This window comes from Leucopleurus acutus (assembly GCF_964270905.1).
Source record: "Leucopleurus acutus genome assembly, chromosome: 3".
NCBI lineage: Eukaryota > Metazoa > Chordata > Mammalia > Artiodactyla > Delphinidae > Leucopleurus > Leucopleurus acutus.
Window position 1 is genome coordinate 58,807,719 of NC_139145.1, and position 12,187 is coordinate 58,819,905.

Genomic DNA, 12,187 nt, shown 5'->3' on the forward strand with positions numbered 1-12,187 from the left:
ATCAGGTACACGTTCACATCCACCAGAGCGGCCTCCGCGCCAGCGGCGCCCGTCGACGCCCGCGAAGAGGCCTTGGGCGCCTGGCCACTGTCCTCCAGCGACAGCAGCACGGTGGCCGTGGCCGTCAGCACCGGCTCGCCGTGGTCCTTCACCAGCACCAGCAGGCGATGGCGCGGCGCGTCCGCCTCGTCCAGGGCGCGCGTCGTGCTGATCTCGCCCGTGTACAGCCCCACGCGGAACGGGCTGTGCGCGCCACCCGCCACCGGCTGCAGCTCGTACGACAGCCACGCGTTGTAGCCCGAGTCCGCGTCCACCGCGCGCACCTTCGCCACCACGTGGCCCGCGCCCACCGACCGAGCCACCAGCTGACTCAGCGCTCCCGCCCCGCCGCCCGGCCTGGGCAGCAGCACCGCGGGCGCGTTGTCGTTCTCGTCCAGCACGAACACCTGCAGCGTCACGTTGCTGCCCAGAGGCGGCACGCCCGCGTCGCGCGCGCTCACCTGGAACTGCAGCAGCTCCAGCTCCTCGTGGTCCAGCGGCTGCAGCGCGTACACCTTGCCGCTCTCCGCGTGCACCGACACGTAGCTCGACAGCGCTCGCTCGCCCACCCGCCGCTCCACCAGCGAGTAGGACACCAGCGCGTTCTCCTGCGCGTCCGCGTCCTGCGCCGACACCGTGAAGATGTGGCAGCCGGGCGGGTTGTTCTCCCTCACGAACACCGTGTACTCGGGGTGCGCGAACGCGGGCGCGTTGTCGTTCACGTCGGCCACCTCCACGGACACGCTGGCTGTGGCCGACAGAGAAGGCGAGCCCCCGTCCCTCGCAGTCACCACCACCTCATAGTTCGACACACTCTCGCGATCCAAGGCGCTGTCCAGAACCAATGAATAGTAATTCTTGAAGGTGGACACCAGTTTGAAGGGAACATGGGGCGTCAGAGAGCAGGTCACCTGCCCGTTGGCACCTGAGTCGAGATCGGACACGCTAATTAGGGCAATGACAGTGCCGAAATGAGCGTCCTCTCGGACAGGCAAGGATAAGGAAGTCAGTGCAATCTGAGGGACATTATCATTTTTATCCAAAACTTTCACCAAGATGGTGCAATGACCAGTCATGGGTGGGTGGCCTTTGTCTGTCGCATCAATACGGATTTTGTATAAATTTATATTTTCAAAATCTAAATTCCCTTGAATTACTATTTCTCCAGTATTTGGATCTATTCTAAACTGGTTGCTAACCATGGATGGAACAAGACTACTAAAAGAGTATGAAAACTCCCCATTAGCTCCTTCATCCCTATCAGAAGCATTCAGTCTCATAACTATTGTTCCGTTATCTGAGTTTTCAAATATTTTTGCTTCATACTCTGACTGTCCAAAACTGGGAGCATTGTCATTCACATCCAGTACGGTGACCAGCAGCTGAACAGTGGCAGTGAGCTCAGGTTTGCCTTGGTCAGTGGCCATGAGGAATAAGTTATGTTCGGGCGCTTCCTCTCTGTCCAACGATTTCCTTAACACGAGCCCAATTTGTGTACTGTCATCACTGTTCGTTTTCACATCTAACGCGAAGTTTTCGTTGGAACTGAGCTTGTAGGTTAAGACAGAATTTGAGCCCACATCTGCATCCGACGCGCCCTCTAGTGGAAACAACGAATCTGGCAGCCTAGATTCGTAAATCAACACTCTTTGTTCCTTTACCGGGAACACAGGCGGGTTGTCGTTAATGTCCTTCACCTCCACCTCCACATGGAACACCTGCAGCGGCCGGTTCACGATCACCTCCAGGTGGATGCTGCACTCCACGCTCCGCCCGCACAGCTCCTCCCGGTCGATCCGAGAATTCACAAACAAAATGCCATTCTGCAGGTTTACCTCCAGAAGGTCCCCGCGGCCTTTGGACGCCACCCGGAACAGGCGCGGCACCAGCTCCGTCAGCTCCAGCCCCAGGTCCTGGGCGATGAGGCCCACGAAGGTGCCGTGTTTGGCCTCCTCTGGGACGGAGTAGCGGACCTGGCCGCTCCCCTCCTCCCAGGCTGCAAGGAGCAGAAGCGAGAGAAGCAAACACCGGGATCTCAGTCGGCCTTCAGGTGTAATAAGCATTTCAAATACTTGCTGGTTTAGTTCCATCAGGAAATCTTGTCTAGGCATTAAGATGAAATATTGTATGATCCCGAGTCTGTTAATTCAGTTCTTCTGCGCCTGCCATCATTCAACACTCGTGGAAGGATGCAGTAACGGGAGCAATGGACTTCAATAACAGCTAGTGTAACTTCACGGTAGACAGCGACATCATGCGGCTCGAAAGGGTAAGTAATGACTTCACAACGAAGCTACGCTATAGTTCTTGAAATTAAAGATATAGATATTTATATTACATATATATGTTTTGCCTTATTTTAATAGTAAATCTCCTCATGTTTGTAATTTGAAGGGTCAGTTTATCTCGTCTGTTTTCTTTTATTAGTTTAGAGTAGGGTAAGGGTTCAAAATACTCATAGTGAAACAACTTTCCTCCCAATAAAGGAAAAACTGTATCAGCCATTTTAGAAAGCTTAAGTGTGATATGAACCAGGCTTGGGAATTAGAAGTGCAAACTATCCTACATATTTGCATAGAGAAGAAACATGTGCATGTATTTCTGTCACAGAATATACTATTATATTTTGAGAAAAGAGTGTAATTTTAAATTAGCAAGTTTTACCCAAATTTTAAAAACCTTATAGATTATCAAAGTCCATTCTTTCTTTGTTGAGTGAACATCAACTACTCCTAATAATGTTTTTTAATTTAATAATGGAGGCTGAAAATTTTAGCACATATTCTTTACAATATTTCTTAATTTCTCTGCAGCTTATATTAGTCCTCCCCCTCAAAATATTTTCCTTCTTGTGGAATTTCTACTATACTTCTCCATCTTGTGGAATTTCTACCTATTGTGCTTTGCTGCTCTGATCCTTCTGCTGCTCCTAAATGACCTTATCCTTTTCTTTCTACCTCAACCTCTTATATGCTTTTATTTGTGTTCTCATCCCCTTCCAACATTTCAGACAAGACTTCTATTGAAGGTATTCCCAAACTCACATCTTCCTCCCCCTTTTCAATGGTTATAATTGTCATTTTTAGCCATACATGCTGATGACTCGTAGAAAATAATTTGATTACAATTTAAAGATTATGAAGATAAATCATTAATACCCCCCAAATTCAAACCCTTAAATTCACCTTTTATTTAATGGCATGAACATTCTACATGTCACCTATATCAATTTTTTATTACTCCAACTCCCTTACCTGCCCTATTCAAAGTTGGCCTATAGTCCATCTGTCCATCTGTCTTTTCACATACCACCATATTTATCTTCATGGGTACAGCTTTTATTGGATTGCACTAAACAAATAAATCCCAAGATGTTAGAATCACTTCTATGTGACCTGAGATATGATCACAACCCAACATTTCCAGTGTTATTTTCAACTACTCTCCAATATTCTATTTTGCAGACAACATAGATCACTTGCTTTCCTTCTTCCACAATACCTTTGTTCAATTTTTTAAAAATCACCTCCATCTTTACCTGTAAAAATGCTCCACTCATATCAAAGTCATGCCAAAATATCATCTTACCATGAATTCATCCTTAATGTCATCAACTGTAGGTAATTAAACTCTTTCTCAAAAGGAGACAATGAAAGTTATTAAAAAGAATTTTCAAACGGACACTTGCCAACACTCACCCTTCTGCACAATTCTGATATACTTGTAAAATCCTCACAGACAACTGTAATACAAATTACCCCCCAACATGAGAACATTTTACATAACTTACATGACAACATCTTAAAATAACTAACCTAGATCTATCCTGATAAGTAGTAGTCCTTATCGCTTTCTATTACACTTATTTTGAGTAAACAAAGAGTTCATTTGACAACCAATAATAAGCCCCCAAATAAAAGGTTCCTTTGCTTACAGGAAGAAAGGCCTTGACAAAAGATATATTGGGGGCTTCCCTGGTGGTGCAGTGGTTGAGAGTCCACCTGCCGCTGCAGGGGACACGGGTTCGTGCCCCGGTCCGGGAATATCCCACATGCGGCGGAAAGGCTGGGCCCGTGAGCCACGGCCGCTGGGCCTGCCCGTCCGGAGCCTGTGCTCTGCAGCGGGAGAGGCCACAACGGTGAGAGGCCCGCGTACAGGGAAAAAAAAAAAAAAAAAAAAAAGATATATTGGCCTACAGTCTTGTTAGTTGAAGGTTCTCTACAGTGGTTAAGGTATTTCATAAATTGCTGCCCTAAGTGAAGAATCTCTTTGGATATCAACTTTTAAATTCGTTAATTAAAGTATCAAATCTGTCTTTCTATTGAAGTTCCTAGCAATTTCCAGAAGGTTGGTAATATAGTCCAATTAACTGGAACAGTTGCAATAATTCTATTTATTGGCTCCAAGTAGAAAATTATACAATGTTACTGAAATCATATATGCAATTTCCTTTTCATTGGAAAAGGAAAATACTGGTCTCCTTATAAGAAACATCTTATATTTTTGTTTATTTATTTACTCAAACAGTTCATCTAGTCAAGGGAGAAGACTGTGTGAGAAAAAAGTTTAGTCAATCCGTGAACATCTTCCTCGCCCAGCAAAGAAAATTCTCAGTTATAAATAAAAAGTTTATATTTCAAAACTAAATTAACTTGATATATTTAACTTGATTTTTAAAAAGCTGACAACTGTTACCTACAAATTTACACAGTGGTGAGAATGCCCTCTCCATTTATAGGACTCCCCCAAAGTAATGAGGTATTAGAAATGTTTAAATAGTATGATACAAGTGTACTTATAAAATTAAATACATGTGACAATGCAAGAAATAGGAAAGCAATAAAAAGGGGAATTGACATTTTGTCATATGAAATGTGGAATATCTATTCCTGGCTAAACCCATATTGTTTTTTAAAGAAGTGTAGGAAAACAGTTCTCTGTATTTGAGATGGAGAGCACTCTTGCCTATAGTAGATAAAATGTATGGCTTTGTTGTAAAAATGGTATTCGTAAACAACAAACTCAGGGGGGTGGTTATATCATAGTACAGTTTTCTAAAATCTAAAAACAAAAGGCAACAATAAATACAAACATTTTCTAACTCAAAAATGTTAAGATTTTCCCAACTGTGAGAATTCATGATTATTTCTCACCAATATAATAATTTGTGTATTGGAAAAGAAAAAGTAAGATAGAGAAAAACTAATCATTGTTCCACTAAATGTTGATGTTAGAGGTGGGGAATTATGACATATCTGCAAAATGGGACAACATGGGCTGGAAAAAAGAATGAAAAAACTCCTTAAGTAATATATCATGATAGACAAATTATATTAAATGAAGGGGGAAGGAAAATCAACACAAATATTATGTCTTAAAATGGGAAATGGGAGTTTATTAGTATATGAAAAATTCTCTAGAAGAATGGCCAAGAAATTGGAAAGTTTGAAATATTCAGCAGGTATATTAAGTGGTTTGATATTGGAGGTAGAATGGAAACATTTTAAAACATTTTAAATCATGTAAAAGTATTTTGTATTCAAAAATCAATAAAATGAAGCCACTAGAGCTAAAAAGTTTTAATTATAAATATCAAATTCACCATTAGTATGCCAAGGCCAACCATTTAAACAGACTTGAAAGAGTCATTCAATGCACAAATATTACTGAAAAACTTAATTCAATATGTGTAATAAAAATACTCAAATAATGGATAGTATATGGAGAACAAAAAAGGCAAATTGACACCATGATGTTAAATATTTCTATGTAGTTACAACATGGGGCTTTGACAATAAATAATAATGCCAAGTATGTATCTTACAAGTATCTTACTATAACACTAATATTTGAAAATTGAAACGTTCAACTAAAAATTTCAGTCTGCAAATACTTTCTATGGTCCACAGAAAACTAGTCCATTAACTCAAACGTTTAAAACCTTACAAAAAGGGGATTGTTACTGAAATAAACACTGTAGTGCAAAACAATTTTCTCAAACAAAGTAAATTTTAAGCGTAACTATAAGTAAATGAATTAGTACCAAGAGAATTTATATCTAAAAGGATACAATAATTACTTATAAAGCCATAATTTAAAATAAAAAGATAAGATGGAGGATAATATTAAATATTTCATATTAAAGACATGACGAAAAATTTCTGTAAGAGTTTTGAGACTCACGGTGTCCGTAGAAATGGGACCCTGAGGCAGGCTGGGGCTGAAGGCCATGAGCTCTTCCTTGGGCGGCCCTTCCCCAGAGCACACCCTCTGTGCCTCTGCTGCGAGTAAGACCAGCTCCCCACCGCGCTGGGGCACACCAGCGTGGGCTTCCCGGGCCCGCACGCGCCCTCGCTGGGCGGCGCCGAGCACCGCAGCGCCGTGTACAGCAGCAGCGTGAACACCAACAGGCTGGACACCGCGCAGATGGCGATGATCAGGTACACGTTCACATCCACCAGAGCGGCCTCCGCGCCAGCGGCGCCCGTCGACGCCCGCGAAGAGGCCTTGGGCGCCTGGCCGCTGTCCTCCAGCGACAGCAGCACGGTGGCCGTGGCCGTCAGCACCGGCTCGCCGTGGTCCTTCACCAGCACCAGCAGGCGCTGGCGCGACGCGTCCGCCTCGTCCAGGGCGCGCGTCGTGCTGATCTCGCCTGTGTACAGCCCCACGCGGAACGGGCTGCGCGCGCCACCCACCGCCGGCTGCAGCTCGTACGACAGCCACGCCTTGTAACCCGAGTCCGCGTCCACCGCGCGCACCTTCGCCACCACGTGGCCTGCGCCCACCGACCGCGCCACCAGCTGGCTCAGCGCGCCCGCCCCGCCGCCCAGCCCGGATAGCAGCAGCGCGGGCGCGTTGTCGTTCTCGTCCAGCACGAACACCTGCAGCGTCACGTTGCTGCCCAGAGGCGGCACGCCCGCGTCGCGCGCGTTCACCTGGAACTGCAGCAGCTCCAGCTCCTCGTGGTCCAGCGGCTGCAGCGCGTACACCTTGCCGCTCTCCGCGTGCACCGACACGTAGCTCGACAGCGCTCGCTCGCCCACCCGCCGCTCCACCAGCGAGTAGGACACCAGCGCGTTCTCCTGAGCGTCCGCGTCCCGCGCCGACACCGTGAAGATGTGGCAGCCGGGCCGGTTGTTCTTCACCAACACCGTGTACTCGGGGTGCGCGAACGCGGGCGCGTTGTCGTTTACGTCGGCCACCTCCACGGACAGGCTGGCTGTGGCCGACAGGGAAGGCGAGCCCCGTCCCTCGCGGTCACCACCGCCTCATAGTTCGCCATACTCTCGCGATCCAAGGCGCTATGTAGAACCAATGAATAGTAATTCTTGAAGGTGCACACCAGCTTGAAGGGGACATGAGGCATCAGGGTGCAAGTCACCTGCCCATCGGCACCGGAGTCGTGGTCTGACAGACTGATCAGGGCGATGACAGTGCCCAGTGGGGCGTCCTCTTGCACAGGCAGAGATAAGGAGGTTATGACCATCTCTGGGCTATTATCATTCTCATCCAGGATTTTCACTATTACTTTGCAGTGTCAGTTAATGGGAATGGACTTTTATCAACGGCATCAATATTAATTTCATATAAATTACAGTCTTCATAATCCAATTTTCTTTCCCTGAACTGTTATTTCCCCACTATTAGATTGATCGCAAATTTAGATGTTACGTTGTCAAGAACAAGATTACTAAAGAGGTACACTATTTCCTTATTAATGCCCTCACCTGCATCTGAGGCATTCAGTTTAATAACTAATATCCCGTTCGGTGCATTTTCCAGTATTCTGACATTATAAATTGATTTATCAAATTCCGAGGCATCATCATTCGCATCCAATACATTGATCAATGACTGAACTGTACCTGTTAGTTCAGGTTTTCTTCCATCAATTGCAATCAGCAATAAACGATGTTTTTGCGTTTCTTCCCTACCTACTGGTTTCTTCAAAACTAGCTCTAAAAAGTTTGTTTCCTCTTCATTTGTTTTAACATCCAAGTCAAAATATTCATTAGCTTGTAACTTGTATCTCAGTTCTGCGTTTCTTCCGATATCCATATCAGATGCGCCCTCTAGCGGAAACCTAGAATCCGCTATTCTTTTTTTTTTTTTTTTTTCCGGTACGCAGGCCTCTCACTGTTGTGGCCTCTCCCGTTGCGGAGCACAGGCTCCGGACGCGCAGGCTCAGCGGCCATGGCTCACGGGCCCAGCCGCTCCGCGGCATGTGGTATCTTCCTGGACCAGGGCACGAACCCGTGTCCCCTGCATCGGCAGGCGGACTCTCAACCACTGCGCCACCAGGGAAGCCCGAATCCGCTATTCTTGATTCTAAAATAGTGTTTGTTTTTGTCGCAAGAACCTTGGGGGGTTGTCATTAATGTCCTTCACCTCCACCTCCACATGGAACACCTGCAGCGGCCGGTCCACGATCACCTCCAGGTGGATGCTGCACTCCGCGCTCCGCCCGCACAGCTCTTCCCGATCCATCTGAGAATTCACAAACAAAATACCATTCTGCAGATTTACCTCCAGAAGGTCCCTACGGCCTTTGGATGCCACCCGGAACAGACGCGGCACCAGCTCCGCCAGCTCCAGCCCCAAGTCCTGGGCGATGTGGCCCACGAAGGTGCCTTGTTTGGCCTCCTCAGGGACCGACTAGTGCACCTGACCACTGCCCGCCTCCCAGGCTGCGAGGAGCAGAAGCGAGAGCAGCAGGCGCCGGGATCCCGCACCTCTTCTCTGGGAATATACCATCGCAAATTCGTTGCAATATTCAAATGTCTATTGCACTACCATATATCTTTTGGAAACTCAACTCCCAATTTGATATAATTTTGTATTTGCTCACCTTTTGAACTTCAGCAGCAGTGTGAAAAAAAATGGAGTGGCTTTTTTCCTTTCCAAGGAAAATAAGCTCTCTGTATTCCTTTGTTGCTAAAAACAAACAAACCAAAAAAACTTGCGGTGTCCAGAGCCATCATGTGGATGAAAGGGGAGTATTTTACTTTGTTCTGCTTTATTTACCTTACATTCGTTAAATATTTCCCAATTTCAATGACTCTTATGTATTATTTTCCCGACTCTAATCAAACATATCACTAAAATTTTAATAAAATATATCAACTTTAATTAAAATATTGCAAAATCAATACTATTGAAATTGTGACACCCAATCTTTACTAGAATGATTTGTATTGGTCTATTCTATTTAGGGTTTGAATAATCCCTGACTTTAAGAGTTTTAGATTTTTCATTTCTTTCCATATTTAAATATTACTTACTAAAATTATTGACTTTTTCTCTACTTTTTTGATGCGATGTTTGTATACTAGTCTTTACGTTACTCATAAAACAAGTTTATATTCCTATTTGCAGTATTTAATATTGGCTTTTGTTGATATTATTTTCAAAGTAACTAAAACTATTTGAATAGCATTCTTGTCTGAGATCCATTTCGAAGGCTGATTTTCAAATTACTGAAAATCCATTTCTTTCATTTTTCTCTATATTACCTACTTACTTTTAATGTTAACTCAAAAACTGTAATGTGGAAATGGCACTATTTGCAAATTAGATGCATCTAGACAGCCATTTCTTCAAGTTGCTATTACTGATAAATCATAACTGAGATCAATTGTGAATGCACATATATTTTTCATGAAAGAAATCAAAATCCTAATGTTGTTTGTGAGATACACTACTCCATAAAATTTTTGAGTTCCAGTAGAAATTAAAACATGGAAAGAAATCGTATTATTTCCAGGTTAACTCTGTGCTAATTTCATCTCTTTTTAATTATCCAGTTTATTTGCTGTATGGACTTGGACTACACTTAAAAAATATGGCCAATATAAAATGGACCAATTTTTCCACTTAAAAAATATTTAGGGGCTTCCCTGGTGGCGCAGTGGTTAAGAATCCGCCTGCCAATGCAGGAGACACGGGTTCGAGCCCTGGTCCAGGAAGATCCCACATGCTGCGGAGCAACTAAGCCCGTGCACCACAATTACTGAGCCTGCGCTCTAGAGCCTGCGAGTCACAACTACTGAGCCCGTGTGCAACAAATACTGAAGCCCGCGCGCCTAGAGCCCATGCTCTTCAACAAGAGAGGCCACTGCAATGAGAAGCCCACGCACCGCAACGAAGAGTAGCCCCTGCTCGCCGCAACTAGAGAAAGCCCGCGTACAGCAATGAAGACCCAACGCAGCCAAAAATTTTAAATTTTTTAAAAAATTTAATATTCTACTTATGTACATACTCCCTAGAATTCCTTAAATGTTACAAAATCTTCCTTGCCTGTGAATAAAATAGGGGCCAGAAGATCAATAATTCTATTACTTGATGCTTTACATGTAAAGCATAAACCTCAAATACATTTCTTTAATTTTGGTATAAGTCATAGGTATGACTGCAAGTATTATTTTTACGTCAATGTATAAAACAAATATGGAAAAATGGTACTATATAAACTAGCTTTGGGACTTCCCTGACAGTCCAGTGGTTAGGACTTGGCACTTTCACTGCTGTGGCCCTGGGTTCAATCCCTGGTTGCAGAACTAAGATCCCACAAGCCGGGCAGCATGGGGGTGGGATGGAGGGGGAAGTTTAGATTGAAAAGAAATGATTAATAGAAAATACAAAGTCAATTGAAATTAATTTGCTTCTCAGTATTCAAAACAATAATTTAAAGACATAAGATAATGTTACTAAATTTGTTTCTGATATAATCTTTAATAGCATGTTTATCATTCTCTTTAGTTTTTGAAAGATTTTTACTATCATTATTATCATGACTTTCTCCTTGGCATTCAGAACATCCGAACACTAAAGAAGTTAAACAGTAATCAGTTTTCAAGACAACTCACCTAACAGTTACTGATAATGATAATTTTAAAATATTTTAATATACAACGATAAAAAAGAAAACGATAATATGTGAGTTGAAAATATCATCAGTTAATGTTGATTCACCTTCTATTATGGAACCATGATTGATGTGAACCTACAAAACCACGATAAATAAATTTACTTTTGAGAAAAGTAAATATTAAGTGCTTAAAATCCAACTGATGGTGTAGTATTAACAATACATGCATAGTAATTTACAGAATATTTTCAGTAAATATTTAAAACTTTAAAAAATATACTCAATGAAGAAAATGCCATCAATAGTATCATATGATATTTTGTTTGTAATTTTTATCATGTAAATATGTACAGAAGAAAACCAGACTCTTGACATTTGAGCTCTCCTCAAATCTGTTAGATTATATAGTGTTTTAAAATTATCACCTGCATTTGTCTTTCATGGCTCAATTCTTTTTTTGGAGGTTACTTTTTCAACAAGTATAGACTCTCTAGTTGTAATTCCATAGAGGACTCCATAGGTAGAGAAGATCGTTTAAATCTTTTTCCAAACCACTCTTTCAATAGAATATTATAGATTACTTTATTACTGTATAGTTTCTAGAAGTTTTTCAGTTATATATAAGGCCCACTGCAGAACTAAGACTCCTTTCCTGACAATGAATTTCGATTAAGGAAAACAGATAGTATTTTGAGGTACCTCTGCTTAATTTACTGGAAATCATTCAGGAAGATAGTACATGAGAAATTTTAATTTTGCATTGGAGTCTAGATATCTTTCATTTCCTAAAAAACTCCAGAATAAAATTTTAATAATATATATTTCTCTGCTATGTGTAGAAAATTATATAGGTCTACCACACTGTTGAGATATAACAGGTGAAGTTGAAGCAATCTTTTAAAGATTATAAACAGTTTATGCACTTGCATCAAATTTGACAAAAAATTAATTATATGTGGAAAATAATTTATCCTAGAACCACACACTGTATGCATATGGTACATATCTTTACATTACTTTTATAATCGTTCAAACTCCCTACAAAATATTGTGCTAAAATGTTTATATTATATAGTCATTCTGAGAAAATCGGAGAGTAATTTTAAAGTACCTCTGAGGGAATAAGTAAGTTAAATTAAGCATAGCTTTTACTCACAATCCTATTGTCTTCATTATTCCCAGATGAGCTCATTTAATAATGGAAAGTGACAATGGAGCTAAATTCAAGTACTTTTCGTTCTATTCTATGCATTCACATTAATATTTATGTGGCCTCAAGCA

General features: G+C 42.5%; 1 protein-coding gene across 1 annotated transcript in view; it reads right to left on the bottom strand.

Annotated features, from left to right (window-relative positions):
- Positions 1-8,793, bottom strand: part of LOC309958911 (protocadherin alpha-10-like) — a gene marked incomplete at both ends in the record, with an annotated part of 31,972 nt that extends 23,179 nt beyond the window's left edge. The window contains one exon of the mRNA XM_082835038.1: positions 8,704-8,793. Within this exon, the coding sequence (XP_082691164.1) occupies positions 8,704-8,793 (90 nt within the window). The remainder of the gene's footprint in view (positions 1-8,703) is intronic.
- Between the last annotated feature and the right edge of the window lie 3,394 nt (positions 8,794-12,187).